This window comes from Lepidochelys kempii, chromosome 17, assembly GCF_965140285.1.
Source record: "Lepidochelys kempii isolate rLepKem1 chromosome 17, rLepKem1.hap1, whole genome shotgun sequence".
Lineage (NCBI taxonomy): Eukaryota > Metazoa > Chordata > Testudines > Cheloniidae > Lepidochelys > Lepidochelys kempii.
The window spans coordinates 3458190-3475240 of NC_136396.1; the positions used below are offsets into that span (position 1 = coordinate 3458190).

A 17051-nucleotide genomic window follows, 5' to 3' on the forward strand; every position below is an offset into this window, starting at 1 on the left:
GGCATCTGGTGGGCCAGTTCTGGGGCAGTGAAGGAGGAGAGTGACCCCTGCGTGTTATTCCTGTCACTCCCTTCTGGGTTCACCCAAAGAAGAGAGCCTTGCTCAGGGAAAAGCCCTTTCGAGGCGCGGAACCTTTCTGCCGCTCGTCCTTGTTCCCGCCCGGAACGACCTGGTCCCTTCCGGTTTCGGTCGCTATGGCGCTGGCGCCGCTGGGTTCGATCCTGGCGGCGCTGCTTGCGCTTCTGTGGCTGGGCTGGCGCTGGCTGCGACGACGCGGCGCGGGTTGGGGACACCGAACCCTGTGTGCGGCGGGACCAGCGCGGGCCGATGACGTTCGTGCCCTGGTCGTGACGGCGCACCCTGATGACGAAGCCATGTTCTTTGCTCCCACAATCCTCAGCCTGGGCAGGTTTCGGGCCCAGCTCTGGCTGCTGTGCTGCTCTTCAGGTGAGGAACGGGGAGGGTGGGTCTGGCCAACGTTGACCGGCTGAGGGAAGTGCCAACACACGGCACCCAGTGACACCACATGCTGTGACATCATCGTGCCGTGACGTCATTACCCGGTGTTGTATCCCATGGTGACATCACCCAATCAGGCTTTTGTGTTGTAGCCAACATCCTCATGATATCACCCGGCTTGACAATGATACAATGTAACTGAGTTGTGTCATACCCAAGGTTGCCAGTTTTGCTTGGACGTATTCCTGGAGTTTTCATCACATGATATAATCTTTAATTAAAGATTAATCTTCAGTTCCTCGAGCCAACAGGACAATCCTGGAGCGTCAACAACCCTAGTTTACCACATCAGGACTTCAGGACACCACGCTGTATGTTACAACTTCACAATGTTATGTGTGGTAGATGTGCACTCCATTATGAAGTCATTGTCCCATCATGATACATTGTAGCATTGCTTCCAAAATATCAGCACAGAGTGACAAAACACAGTATTGCATGCATTAAAACGTCACCATGCTATTCAGTCCATAGTGCTCAAGAAATCACTGCACTCCAGCTAACCCTAGTTTGATGCAATCCCCACTTGACAGCAGGCTAGAACATGTATCATTTAATGGAAAGGGGGCAGTGGTAACTCATGGGGACCAGTAGAGAGGCTAATGATTAAGGTGTGGGAGGGTGGGTACATCCAGAGGACCATTCCACAAATCCTGAAGTACTAGTACTGTGATAGATATCAGTGGTTAGGAACTACTGGTAAGAAGTATAATAAAACTATATCTGATGTAGTGAGTTCCATGCAAATTGTACCTCCCAAAACACTTTAAAATTAATTAGATAATAATGCAAAGAAATGAAAAGAAAGACATTTAGTTGTGTAGACGCACAAACATATGATTGTTTATAAAACATTATAGTGTGAATGGCGCTGCACAGACATAAAAGATAGGGTTCCTGTCCCAAGGAGATTATAATGTAAGTTAAGGATCAAGAATCTTTTTGTCATGAATTTCCTTATTAGAAACTATATAGTGTCAAATGCACATCTGAGTCATTTTTTGATGGGAGAAGGGTCCCTCTGTAGGTCTCAAGACTCTAGGTAGCTCAACTCTTCTGTTCCCAATTCTCAAGCCTTTAAATCATTAAACCTCTCTAGGTGAGAAGACCTGGATGGAGTATTTGGAGCCCATGGGTGTTACTCTTTTATCAGTCAAAGTCTGTCACCCATCCAGAGCTGAATATGCAGCCTCCAGTGTGTTGCTTGCTGGCTTGGATCATGAGAGACCAGAACTGGACCCCATTTGGCTTTCTCACAACTGTGCAGAGAGGTTAGCACAGTGCCACCAAGCCAGCTCAGTCTAGAGCATTTCTTATATATAAGGCTACACACAGGCGTTTTTAGTAAAAGTCATGGACAGGTCACAGGCCATAAACAAAAATACACGGGCCCGTGACCTGTCCATGACTTTTACTAAAAATACCTGCCCTGACTAAAACTTGGGCAGGGGGCTGTGGATGCTCTGCGGGGGAGGGCAGTCCAGGAGCACCGCGGGTGCTGGGGAATGTGGCTGAGGGAAGGGGGGGTTGGTGGGACTGGCAAGGGCTTCCTACCCAGCTCCGCATTCCTGCAACTCCTAGGCAGCAGAGGCAGGGGAACCACAGTCAATGGGAGCTGTGGGGGCCTGGCCTGCACGTGCGGGCAACGCCCGGAGTCCCTCCGCTACCTAGGAGCTGCAGGGGAGGCCATGCAAGTGGGAGCCAGGGAGCCCCCCACCCCGAGGTAAACTCCCCCTCTACATTCCCCAGCCCCTAGCCCTGAGCCCGCTCCCACACACCCAAATTGCTGCTGCTGGCCCAGGGGCTGCCCGGATTGAGCAGCCCCTGAGCAAACATCAGCCACTGCAAAAGTCACGGAGATCACAGGAAGTCACGGAATCCATGACCTCCGTGACACACTTGCAGCCTTACTTATATACAGGTATACTGCTATTACACACGCCTTTCCCAAAGAAGTAAATCTTTTTTTGTAATCAATTTCCTTAAAATCATTGACAATAGTCTTGTTATAGAGATTTCGCACATATCAAAAAGTGTCTTTTGTGCTGCTTCAGATTAATCACTCATGTTTTTTGAAAGGGAACTGCCCTTGCAAGGAGATGGACTCACAGATCTTTTTCATTTCATAGTAGGATCCTGTGATCCAAATGGTTGGTCCTTCATTTGTTTGTGCAATAGATGAGGCCGATCAGATACTGTATTAAGGTTCCCATTATTTTCTTCTGTGAAATTTTAAAACGGAGGCAAAATGGCTATTTAGAAACCATCACACTTGCAATTGTCAGATCACAACCAAAAATGCCGCTAGAATGCATTGAAATTAGAGCACTGTGAGCAAATTGTTATTGGTCACACAGTCCAGGGTGAATAACTGGTGGCACGAACACCCCAATAGCTCTCTTTAGTAGCTGCCATCCTATTGAGAGAGTTCCATGGATGAGGTTCAGGAATACTCGCCACTCAATGCTTTTCAGTAGCAATGGCTGCCCAATAATGCTATTTTGCATTTATGTAGTGCCTGTCATCCTAAGGTATTTCACAAATGGTGGATCACATTCTGTTCTCAGATATATATGAATCTCACCCCACAACTTCAGTGGAAGTTGTGTGCGTGTAATCCAAGGACAGAAATTGGCCCTGTATACATACATTGTCACTGAAGCATAGCTCTCTCTGCAGTGGAGGTCAGCAACTCACTAGCACACAGCACATTGCATAATAGCAGAGTAAATTTTGGCTGAGGAAAATCCTCACTCCTTCCAGTAGTATCCTGGGATCATTAAGACCCAAGAATAAGAGACAGAGATTCTGCTTCTAAAAGACTCTCACCCAGTAAACTGTACAGAAGTATTTAAATCTACCTAGGAAGGATGTAGGTTTGAGTTGATTCTGCTGGGATCTGAGCCTCTGCCTCCAGGAAAGCTGTAGAGTTCCAACCTGATGTTTAGCTCAGTAAGTCATCCCTTCCATGGATGATCAGTATCAGAGCCTCCTGAAGATACACATTTCTGGGCTGCAGTAAGAGTCTAAATTTCATTGTGATAAGAAAAGTTGTCTCTTCTGAGGTTAATGTTTCACTCTGAGCATCATATGAAGCTGATTTTGGCAGCTCAGATTGTAGCACTTCACCAGATGAATGCCAGATTCTGATGACTCACCTCACAATAATAAAAAGTTCCGTGTAGTTCAGAATAGCTGACTGCAAACTGGAATCACACATTAAAACTCTGCAGTATTTTTTCATTGTATTGCTTGGAAGTTATAAGCTGCACAGGGCAGCACGCCTTCTGAGGCCAGCTGAGCTCTAACCTGGACTTTTCATGATTCATGCTAACAAACAGACCACATAACATGAAGGCAGAATGAGAAGAAAATAATTAAATCAAGAAGCAGCCTGTATCTTAAGTTAATGAATCCTGGTTCCATGCTGCCCTGGGTCCCACTGTGGCTATTATAAGTTTTCCAGAATGCTGTTTTCTAAATGCGGTTTTAACATATTTTAACATTCCTTTCTTGGTTCCGTAAATGCTTTTTAATTCTGCTCTATTACCTCCTGCATGAACGTTACTTAGTACATTTGTTTTAGAAACAGTCCAGACTTCTGAGGAATTAGTTTCTTGACACAGAGACTATAATGATAGGAAATCTCGTACGTGTCTCGTTAATTTTGACAGTGCTTCATTATTGCAGTATTCTAGTTTTAGGTGAATATTCGTGCTCATGAAAGGTGCTCATGACCACACTGGAAACTTAAGCCCTTCAATTGTTAGTTAAATCACAAGCATTAGGTAGGAATGTTTCTTACACAGTACTGACACTCTGCTGTTCTGAAGTCTGAGGACCTAATCTTGAGCTAGTGTAATTAGTATAGTTCTGTTGAAGTCAGTGCAGCTACACTGATTTATGCCAATACAGAGTCTGACCTACCACCTCTAGTAGTGAGGGAGGAGTTCAGTTTTTGATCTCTCCTAAGGAGTCCAATTATCACCAGTTGTGTTATAGATACTTGACTGCCAAGAACTGGACTGCAACGTACCATCTCATTTAACGGAGGCCACCTAGCTATTGTCAAATAGTAAGTGCTTTTGGCCCTCTCTCATTGGAAAGGTGATTTCCCCTGTATTTGTAAAAAGATCTTGACCAATAGTTTTAACATCATGAGATATCAGTGATTTCCATACAGGTAATGTGAGAACACAGACATCCATTTATGTACTTGCTAGAATTTCACTAGTTTACAAAGATAACATACTTTTTTACTCAAAGCATAACTAGCCTGTGGAACTCACTGCAACAAAAGATCATTGAGGCCAGGAGTTTAGTAGTAGTAAGAAAGGGATTAGGCATTTATTTATATGGATAATAAGATCATTCACTGTAACACTAAAAAGGATAAAAACATAAGAGAGCTATAAACCCTCATGCTTCAGGACATAAGCCAGCCATTAATAGATTGGGGAGGAGAGAGGAAAAAAATTCTCTAAGAGTAGGTTATTCCATAATTATCCATTATGGGCTTTCTTGCATCTTCTGTTGAAGGATCTGATACTGGTCACTGTCAGAGACAGGATACTGGACTAGATGGACCATTGATCTGATTTGGTATGGCAAATTCCTGTGTTCCAACCAAGAGAGCTCATTAATTATAAAGAGTCAAACTCTGCTCTAAGAGATGACTGTGCAACTCCATTTGGAGTCAAGGCACGAGTGTGGCTGTATTGGGTCCTAAAACTTTACACTGGGCCAAAGGGAGTGTTTCCTGAGTATAAACTATAGGATTTGCTCCCCACAATGTACCTCTTCCTCAGGTGGGGAACCCTAGTACTAAGTCTTTTCAGACCTTACATGTGGTACCTACATATGCTTGATTCTTTGAGGATTTGAGGACAGAGATGTTCCATGCTAAATTGAAGTCAAGTAGATAGTGTTACTGTATTTGTTATTTTCAGGAAATTACTACAATCAAGGGGAGATTCGTAAGAAAGAACTCATACAGAGTTGTGCTGTTTTGGGGATCCCTCCTTCCAATGTAACAGTTATTGACCACAGGTAACTATTTTTTAATTATAGCAGAATCCCATTGTTGTCTGTAAATAGGAAATATCAACTAATGCACCCTGGACTTGGAAATCTAGTAAAAGTTTACTAGTTTCCCATGCTGTGAACTTCATTATCAGTCAAATGGAAGTGTAGTGTAACATTTATTGGATAACTCTTTAGTACTGTGTAAGGAAATCTAGGTCATTTTGACATGAATTCCAATATATCTTGGTGCTCAGATCATTTCAGTTAAGGTCTGCCCACAAAGCAACTGAAAATATGACAAGTTCCCAGGCTAGCTATGTTCTAGCTCAGTGGGTCTGGGCAGCATAGTTATATTATTTTTCCCCTGAGTACTGTGCTAGCCAAACTGTTATAGATGACCCCTCACACCAAGTCATCTATGAGCAAGTCTGTGCCACAAATATGACTATATCAGGGGACTGGTTACAGCATTAAAATACAGCTGTTCCCTGATTTGGTTACAATGTAGTTACAATGAATAGTATAGATGGTTCCTTAACTATTCTCCATAATCAAGCTAAAGATTTGGGCATGTTAGTTAAGATCCTGTCTATGAATTGGAGTTATGCTGGGACTGGGCCTCTGGATATTTGGATATCCGATGAAGTGAGCTGTAGCTCACGAAAGCTCATGCTCAAATAAATTGGTTAGTCTCTAAGGTGCCACAAGTACTCCTTTTCTTTTTGCGAATACAGACTAACACGGCTGTTACTCTGAAACCTGGATATTTATGGTGTCTACAATTCTTTAAAAGAATTTCTCCTGTCCACGCTGGTCAAGGGAACCATGGTAACAACAACGGAGATTAAACAGAATTGTTGTTAGCACAATTTTAGTCATAGTGTCGGCAAGGCATTAGAGGCATGTCTGTGCTGACAGTACCATTGGCCAGATCCTCAGCTGGTGTAAACTGCTGTAGCTTCATTGATTTTAGTTATGCTTATGCTGATTTACACCAGTTAAGTGCACCTTGCCCCAGATTGTGGAATCATGTTCTAATGTGGTTTGATCTGGTCTGCATATCTGAGACCAAATTATAGCCCTGTAGAGGCTGGGCTATAGCGATATCCCATAACATATTTATAACATAGCATAGTCCTACCTACACATGCAAGAATGAACTTGGTATTAGAGTCAAGACATCACATAATTCCCTGATGCTATGGACTAAATGTCTGCACAAGATCCTTAGGCTGTGTCTATGCTTACAAGCTTACAGCGGCACAGCTGTGCTGCGGTAAGAGCACTCCTGTAGCCACGTTATGCCAATTGGAGAGAGCACTCCTGTCAACATAATAAAACCAGCTCAACGAGTGGCAGTAGCTATGTTGGTGGGAGAGCGTCTCCTGCCAACATAGCCCTGTGCACACGAGCACTTATGCCAGCAAAATTTATGTTGCTCAGGGGGGTGTATTTTTCACATCCCTGAGTTTTGCCAACATAAATGCTAGTTTAGACATGGCCTTATTCTTTTCAATGCTATGTGGACATGATGGTAGATGATGAAGTCAGCCTTCCTGTGTTTATGATTACTTTAGAAACTTTCTTCTGGAGATTTCAGAGTAACAGCCGTGTTAGTCTGTATTCGCAAAAAGAACAGGAGGACTTGTGGCACCTTAGAGACTAACCAATTTATTTGAGCATGAGCTTTTGTGAGCTACAGCTGAAGTGAGCTGTAGCTCACGAAAGCTCATGCTCAAATAAATTGGTTAGTCTCTAAGGTGCCACAAGTACTCCTTTTCTTTTTTCTTCTGGAGAGGCAGTTTAACATGCTGAATTAGTGAATCATAGAACCCAGTGATTGTAGAGACCCATTATGTCACTCATTACAACTCCATGCAAATACAGGCTGATGGCTGATACTAGAAATGGAGGAGAAATGTACAGGCAAACAATGACCAGGTGGTTGTTTTTAGTATTGAAGAACCATAATAAAAACAATAAAAGAACATTTTTTATTAAAAACAAACAATTAACTAAAGGCATGATTTAAACCCACAAAAGCTAGAAAAGCCAGACTAAATATCCAGGCCCCAAACTGACCTTTGTTCTTAACATGCAACAGATTATTAAACAATCAATTTGTAACCACGTAGAGGATAATGGAGTTATAAGGAATAGGCAGTATGGATTTGTCCAACACAAGTCATGCCACACCAACCTAATTTCCTTCTTTGACAGGGTTATTGGCCTTGTGTATAGAGGGAAAGCAGTTGATATTATATATCTTGATTTTAGTAAGGCTTTTGACACAGTCCCACATGATACTCTCATAAGCAAACTAGGGAAATGCAGTCTAGATGAACTTATAAGGTGGGTGCACAACGGTTTGAAAGACCATAGTCAAAGTGAAAGTCACTGTCAAATTGGGAGGGTGAATCTAGAAAGGGCGTCCCACAGGAGTCAGTCCTGGGTCTGGTACTACTTAATATTTTAATTAATAACTTGGATAATTATGTGGAGAGTATTGCTTATAAAATTTGAAGATGACACCAAGATGGGAGGGATTGCAAGTACCTTGGAAGACACGATTAGAATTCAAAATAACATTGGAGAATTGGTCTGAATTCAACAAGATGAAATTCAGTAAAGATAAGTGCAAAGTACTTCACTTAATGCACAACTACAAAATGGGGAGGAGGATCTGGGGATTCTAGTGGATCACAAATTGAATATGAGTCCACAATATGTTGCAGTTGCAAAAAAGGCTAATATCATTCTGGAGTGTACTAACAGGAGTGTTGTGTGCAAGACTTGGGAGGTAATTGTCTTGCTGTACTCGACAATGATGAGGCCTCTGCTGGAGTACTGTTTCCAGTTCTGGGCCCCACACTGTAAGAAAGATGTGGGCAAATTGGACAGAGTCCAGAGGAGAGCAACAAAATGATAAAAGGTTTAGAAAACCTGATCTATGAGGAAAGCTTTTAAAAACTGGACATGTTTAGTCTTGAGAAAAGAAGATTACGGGGGGGTCAGCCTGATAACAGTCTTCAAATACGTTAAGGGCTGTTATAAAGAGGAAGGAGATCAAGTGTTCTCCATGTTCACTGAAGATAGGATAAGTAGTAAGGGACTCAGTCTTCAGCAAGGGAGGTTTAGGTTAGAAACATTGGGAAAAACATTCTAACAATAAGGGTAGTTAAACTCTGGAACCAACTTCCAAGGGAGGTTCTGGAATTCCTATCACTGGAGGTTTTTAAGAAGAGGTTGGACAAGTACCTGTCAGGTATGGTCTAAGTTTACTTGGTCCTGCTGCCGCATACAGGGCTGGACTAGATGACCTCTCAAGATCCTTTCCAGTCCTATATTCTTATGGTTCTTTGTTTTCTCTTGAGGTAAGGCCCCAGAGTCAACAGGCCTGAATTCCCTGGCTTTTGAGGGTTTAGGTCTGACTTTCTGTTTTAGTTCAACAGAGTTTTTTGGGTCAGATGAGGTAAGTGTTTATTGGGAGTCTCCCTTTTGAGTGAATGGAGAGCTGCTCCCCTTCCCTTCTCTTGAGCTGCTTTTGGGTAATTCTGTTTTGCAGTGTTGCTGTATTGCAACAGTTAGTACTGTGGGGGGAAAAGTCAAGTCACTGTAATTGTCAAAGTATAAAGGAACAGACAATATGCTGTAATTGAAGCAAGTGTCTCTTGAAATTTACAAAAAGGATGCTCAAAAAAATAGAAGTGGTGGTCCAACTGGCTGGTGATTTCTCCAGTGCAATGTGCAATTGGTTACTATATGATGCAAGCTTCCTGACACTGGTCACGCATTCTCACCAATATATACAACCCAGAGCACTGTTTTTTGCAAGAAATACCTTGGTTTCCTTAATTGATAAAGTGCAGGTAATTTAAAAAGAAGAGCCTTGATAACCTCTCCTGATTACAGCATATGTAAAAAATGATGGATGTGTGATCTTCACAGTGGAGGCAAGTGTCTGAAAGGCACAGAGGTAGATATTAACTTGAATGTGAGATAAAAAGTTAAGACCTTATCTGTAAAGACCTTACTTCATCATCAGATACTGGCAAATGGGCTCACTTTTTGCCAACAAGTTAAAAGGCCAACTCCTGAAGTTGTTACTCAATTCTTACTCAGAATCAGATCCCTTTTTATGAGCCAAATCCTGAGTGCAGCAGAGCACTTGTAACTCGCGTTGACATTGTTAGAAGCTGAGTGAAGACTGAGTTAAGGACTTGAGGATGCTGTTTTTAATACTGTCGATACACAAGCACATCAGAGTTCCCTACTGTGCCGAGTTTACTTTCAAGATGTATATTCCCTATTTCTGTGAAACAAAATGGTTAGAGGAGCAGGAATGTTTTTCAGACACTTAAGATTTATAGAGAAGCTGTTTTGTCTTGCTATTAGAACAAGGCAATGGGAATAAGGATTCCTGAATCTTATTCCAGCTCCACCAGTGATTCACAGTGTGACCTTGGGCAAATCAGTAACCTCCCTATGCCTCAGTTTCCACTTCTGTAAAATAAGGTGTGGCTTAATGAATTCACGTCTATTCAGTTCTTTGATAGCCTCAGATGGAAGTCGCTATAGCAGGACAAAGCGTTATTTATTATTATTACTATCACTATTGCCATTAACTTCCTTGAAATTCTATAGCTAGGAAGGAGGTGACATTTTCAGAAGGTTGCTCCTCTTTGGCAGTTTGTCAGTGGGTAAATTCTGAGCCCTTCTGTATTTTGTGCTTTCTTCCTAATTCTGCAGCAGAGAATTTCCCATAAATGTAAATAGCTCCTGCTTGACTAAAGGACCAGGGCAGGCTCACTGACTATTTTGCGTTCCTTACCCAAACACTGCATGCTTTACATTACCCAAGTGCAACTTTGTATTTTGGTAAGGAAAAGGAAAACCCAAAGGATTGCTAGGTCTGGATCTGCTCCAGCCATTGTAGCATGAAGCTGAGTCATGCTATTTCCTCTTTCTTTGCTTAATCTAAAATTGAGTTAGTAGAATTTTCAGTATACAGAAGGGAAGCATATTTGAAGTGTAAAGTTGATTGACATGCTCAGTGTTCTCACTTGGCTGGGGTTGCATATAAAACCATACATGACACTTTCTTTTTACATTCTCACAGAAAACCTAAGCATCACTCAATCAGCCTAGAGTGGAACTTACACCAAGGACCCAACCTCTCATTAGGCAACCCTCTGATCTTAAGGAATCCTTTAAAGTAGCCCCGGGATTCCAGGACAGTGTTTGTTCAGCGTTTAAAAAACATCTCTACTAAGCAATTGCTTTCTACTGATTTTTGGGTGGGCACTTAAGGCAATTACTGTACATGCTTCCTCAGTTAAAAACAGCCTAAATCCAGTTTACAACTAGTGGCCCTAATTGTTGGCCACATTCCAGCATGAAGAGTCTCCTCGCTGGGGAATCGCCCTGACGTAGCAGCATGCCCAGGAGAGGGAACAGCCAACAGACCGCCCGTTCAAGACACTCATAACTTAGATGGTGACAGGTTTCAGAGTGGTAGCCGTGTTAGTCTGTATCAGCAAAAACAACGAGGAGTACTTGTGTACCTTAGAGACTAACGAAAGCTTATGGTCAAATAAATTTGTTAGTCTCTAAGGTGCCACAAGTACTCGTTTTTTCATAACTTAGAGCAGTTGTTGGGGCTGTTAATTAGTTGTGCTGGGCACTACGGGCCAGGTAGAGAATTCAGGGGGGCAGATCCTCAGCTGGTGTAAATTGTCCTAACTCCAACAATTTACACCAGCTGAGAATCTGCCTTAGAGGACATAAAGATGGCTAAAAGCTAACTTTGCCCCACACCCCAACCAGGTTTCACCTCCTGAGCTGCACAGGGTTCAGACTCTAGGATTTCCAAGTTAATTTTTGCAATTTAAACTCAATTTCCACAACCGAGGAAAAAGACATTTGGAGAGTGGAACAAAAACGTGTAAATAAAAAATCATTTTATTAATAATATGTAGGGCTGTTGATTAATCGCAGTTAACTCACATGATTAACGCAAAAATGAATCTTGATTAATCGTAGTTTTAATCGCACTGTTAAACAATAGAATACCAATTGAAATTTATTAAATATTTTTGGATATTTTTCTACATTTCTACATTTTCAAATATATTGATTTCAGTTACAACACAGAATACAAATACACTGCTCACTTTATATTATTGTTTTTGATTACAAATATTTGCACTGTAAAAATGATAAACAAAAGAAATAGTATTTTTCAATTCATCTCATAGAAGTACTGTAGCGCAATCTCTTTATCATGAAAATGCAACTTTCAAATGTAATTTTTTTTACATAACTTCACTCAGAAACAAAACAGTGCAAAACTTACAAGTCACTCAGTCCTACTTCTTGTTCAGCCAATCGCTAAGACAAACAAGTTTGTTTACGTTGACGGGAGATAATGCTGCCCACTTCTTATTTACAATGTCGCCAGAAAGTGAGAACAAGCGTTCGCATGGGATTTTTGTAGACAGGATTTCAAGGTATTTACGTGCCAGATATGCTAAACATTCGTATGACCCTTCATGCTTCGGGCACCATTCCAGAGGACGTCTCCATGCTGATGACGCTCGTTAAAAAAATCATGTGTTAATTACATTTGTAACTCCACTCCTTGGGGGAGAACTGTGTATCTCCGGCTCTGTTTTCCCCACATTCTGCAATATATTTCATGTTATAGTAGTCTCGGATGATGACTCAGCACAAATCTGAGAGGGATGAGGTGTGGCGCATGCTTTCAGAAGTCTTAAAAGAGCAACATTCCGATGCAGAAACTACAGAAACCGAACCACCGAAAAGGAAAATCAACCTTCTGCTGGTGGCATCTGACTCAGATGATGAAAATGAACATGCGTCAGTCTGCACTGCTTTGGATTATTATCAAGCAGAACCTGTCATCAGCATAGATGCATGTCCTCTGGAATGGTGAATGAAGCGTGAAGGGACATATGAATCTTTAGTGCATCTGGCATGTAAATGTCTTGCAATGCCAGCTGCAACAGTACCATGTGAACGCCTGTTCTCACTTTCCGGTGACATTGTGAACAAGAAGCGAGCAGCATTATCTCCTGCAAATGTAAACAAACTTGTTTGTCTGAGCGATTGGCTGAACAAGAAATAGGACTAAGTGGACTTGTAGGCTCTAAAGTTTTACATTGTTTTATTTTTGAATGCAGTTATTTTTTGAACATAATTCTACATTTTTAAGTTCAACTTTCACGATTAAGAGATTGGACTACAGTATTGTATTAGGTGAATTGAAAAATACTTCCTTTTGTTTTTTACAGTGCAAATATTTGTAATAAAAATATTAATATAAAGTGAGCAGTGTACACTTTATATTCTTGTTGTAACTGAAATCAATATATTTGAAAATGTGGAAAACATCATAAAATATTTAAGTAAATCATATTGTTTAACAGTGCGATTAATCGTGATTCATTCTTTAATCGCTTGACAGCCCTAATACTATGAATTATAATGTAAACAATATTTGAATTGTTCCTGTAGCCCACATAGATATTTGGTACATTTTAATCAGGCCTTGCATATTACAACAATAGAGTAATTATAGAGATGAAAGATCACAGGTTTTGTCTCATTTATGTTGTGATCCTAACATTAAAAGAAACTGAAATGACTCTCTGAAAGTCTGTGATCTGAGTCAGGAGAGTGTAATTATGACTTTGGTAGAAAGTGTAACAGCTAATCATTTTAACACAAACAAACTCAGCTAACATTTCTGCTGCCATGATGTATCTAAAATGGCAGGCACATCAGGTGCTGGAAATATCTACGGAAGTGGACAGAGCTGGCTCACAAATTGTTTAGCTCTCATATAATCAACGAAAGAGATCCTGATTTTTGCCAAAAGAGCTTTCGTTCCTCCAGTGTGTTCTAGTGTCCCGTGCCAGACTCAGCTTAAAGTCGAAATTGCTTTGATTAATTTCCAAGGGAATGATCCACTTTAAATCATGTAATGGCAGCTCTATTTCATGAGCCTTCAGACAGACAGACCTACCCATATATCGCAAAGAGCAAATTCAAATTACAAATTTTCTAATCCCATTGAGATGTCAGTTCTCTTCTCATCAATACTATATAGGCAATTTCTGTGCCCGGGGTTCCTGTTAATGTGCTGAGTATACATAGGGAGTCATTACTCAGAGAGATTGTCCTCACAAGATGGAGGAGGGTTACCAAATGATCTTGAACCACTGAGCTAATTTTCATAATGTGGAAGTTTGTTACTAGCTGAATGGTAGAATGCAACTATAGAAAATGCTACACAATTACTAAGGCCTTACTGCTTCCAAGGGGTGTCTCTTTAGACTGCAGTATTTGGAAGACCAATACAACCCCATTATCAAGCCAAGTGATCATTCGGCAGTATTGCCAACCGCAAATGTTTCCAAACCATGAGACTGGCTTGCCAAAAATCATGAGATTGGCTTTAAAATCATGAGATTATGTAAAAATAATAGATTTGGGGTATTCTGTTTATTGGGCTTCTGGTTTTTGAGCTTATGGCTCTAATGAGCCTCTGCTATACTGAGAAAAGCTTTTAGACGTGAGCGCTTCAGTGCAATTTAGCTTTCCCAGATATTGTAAGACTGCACCATCCCTGCTTTCAGGCACTGAACGGAGATGTTAATGTGGTGATGTGAACTGGGATGGTCTTGTAATCGGCTTGTTCACAAGTAAATCTCGATCAATCCGTATGAACTGGTGCTAATCACAGGCACGCCTGCCTCCCGCACCACACCTCCTACCTCTGTAACAGACTGGAACAGCACCAGTTAAATGGATTGTAGATCAGTCCTTCTCTCTGAATTCAAGGCCTTTATGTCTAAGTTCAGGCTGACAGGTAAAACAGCCTGAGGTGATGTAATAGAAACCAGGAATATATTATCAGGTAGCCCAGTCACATTTATTAATTATGATTTCCTAAGGTGATTGCAAAGTATTTCCTGGGTGATTTCTTTCTTGGGAGGAGAATTCTCATTTAGAAAACCAAAACACCACTGAAGAGAATGCTGTTCCCCTGATTTAATTTTTTTATATGTGTATCTCTTATATATTACTAAAATACTGCTGAAGGTGGAGTAGATCCAGGATCACAAGTTCTATATCTGCCCTTGGTACAGTAAGAACAGTGAACTAGAATGGGATATTTCAAAGCCATAAGTAAAGATCAATGTCTGACTTTGGTGCAGTAGCTGTTATTTCAACAAAGCTAAAGATTTCCCCAAAGAATCATAAAAACACCGGCAGCACAAACCTCAATTTTGTGATAAGTATGCAGTTCACTGACCACAAGACTGTGGCTAGCAATAAAGAAAGCTAAAGCTCTAACCTGTCAGGCATAATTTTAGGATGACAAAGGGCATCTTTTAAAGCTCATGAAATATAACAGTTTTGATACATTCGCTCAACTAATTTACCTGTAAATATAGGTCCTGAGATTGCAACAATGTGTGCCTCACCTCATGGTATATGGAAAGTATTAGCATGTAATTGACCTAATATGAGTAACTAGTTAAGTTCCCATTAATGCAGGGCACATCTGCCAAGGCTCTGGCTGACTGCCAGTCTGTGGTGTCAGATGTAAACAGGAGACATTTTCTAGGTTGCTTTCACCTTCTGTTGAGGATTAGCAAAAAATAATTCCAAATCTTCTCCTTTTGCTAAGGGAAGTTTTGTTGGCTTCTGGCAAAAAAAATACCAAGCCTCTAACTTTATGCAGACAGTCGTGCTGGACAGAAGATACAATCGACTGGCACCGCTTTAATGTAACAATGTTTGGCCCAAACTTGCGCTGCGAAGAAAATAATAGCTGGGATTTGTGTAAACTAGAAGACATTCCACTTAAAGTACAAACGCTTGTACTGCAAATAACACGAGACCTGCTTCCAAGTTTCCATGGAAATTCCATTTCTTACTTATTTTTTACTATTCCTCTCCAGTCCAAAAAGGGTTCTGATTAAACAGTGCAGCACATTTGCCCAGGCAAATCACAAGGTTTCTCCAGGTTTGAGATCAGGTTGCTGAGAGGCTCAAACTCATTTTTCATGTAATGGTTCATTGTTGTTGGATCTGTTTTTTGTTTTTTGTTTTCCCTACCAAGGTGAACACATTTTACTGCACTTCCTCCTGTTTCATTTCTAACGAGCTCCTCTTTTTTGGAGATTTGGTGGAAGGAAGCGACTCTGTAGGGTCATGGGGAAAATATATCCTGAAGTAAACAGTGTGTGTGTCAGATTTGTGATGATCAGAAGAATCTAAAAAGTGCTCAGAGGATAAGCTTATGTAACTGAAAATGTGAACCTTTGGATTAGGATTTGAAAATTTTTATCCAAAAGTAATGCATGTAAATAATAATGTGTCAGACTCTACCAATTTAGTTTTATTGTGTTTATCTCAGTTGTAGATGGCCTTATTGATTTGAATTGCTCTAATGTGCCTAATGAACCAGTGCTGGAGACACACACAATATAAATATGATTAATTACTGTGAGTTAACAGGATCTGCCTAAGAGATGAACAATAAAGCATGCCAGTGGAAAAGAACAGGGGTGAAATCCTGGCCCCATTGAAGTCCCACATGAAAAACTCCCATTTGATTTCAGTGAGCCAAAATTTCATGCCAGCTCTTTCCTTGCTCCTTCTCAAACCTAAGGCTTTCTCACTGGATGTGTTTGTGATTTTTTGGGGAGGGTGGGAAGGGTCTCCTCAATTTCCTCTGCCATTTCCTTTTTTCTGACCCCATGATCTGGCCAGGGAAGACAGCACATTGCTCTCTCTTCAGTTTACCAACTTATACCTTAAATTGGGCAAAAGGAGTCACTAGAGAGCAACATGAGACCCTCTTTCCTTGGACTCTAGTTTGCATTGCTTTCAACACATTAAGGGCAGTAGGAATTGACAGTGCTCTGTACCTGGCAGGATCAGCCCTGAATACTGGGTGGATAGACTGCTAAACCACTCCCTCTAACCCAGCAGTTCTCAAACTGTGGGTCAGGACCCCAAAGTGGTTGCAACCCGTATTTAGTGGGGTCGCCAGGTCTGACTTAGATTTGCTATGGCCAAGGGCTGAAGCTGAACCCCGAGCCATACCACCTGGGGTTGAAGCCTGAGGGCTTCAGCCTTGGGTGGCTGGGGTCAGGTTACAGGCCCCCTTCCTGGGGCTGAAGCTCTTGGGCTTTGGTTTTGGGCCCCCTGCATGGGGCGGTGGAGCTTGGGCTTTGGCTTTGGCCTCCCATCCTGGGCCGTGGGGCTTGGGTGGGCTCAGGCTTCTGTCCCCACTCCTAGGGTCATGTAATAATTTTTGTTGTCGGAAGCGGGTCGCGGTGCAATCAAGTTTCAGAGTCCCTGCAATGGGGTACTCTCCAGGAGCGCAGTTCAGTTTATGCTATCTTCCACCTTCAATGTTGCCATCCTGACCATGCACTATTAAAGTCAATGGGATTTTTGCTACTAAG

General features: G+C 41.5%; 1 protein-coding gene across 1 annotated transcript in view; it reads left to right on the plus strand.

The window, feature by feature from the left end:
- The first annotated feature begins 166 nt into the window (after positions 1–166).
- Positions 167–17051, plus strand: part of PIGL (phosphatidylinositol glycan anchor biosynthesis class L) — an 86686-nt gene continuing 69801 nt past the window's right edge. The window contains exons 1-2 of the mRNA XM_073315457.1: positions 167–447; positions 5469–5568. Of these exons, the coding sequence (XP_073171558.1) occupies positions 195–447; positions 5469–5568 (353 nt within the window). The 5' untranslated portion in view covers positions 167–194. The remainder of the gene's footprint in view (positions 448–5468; positions 5569–17051) is intronic.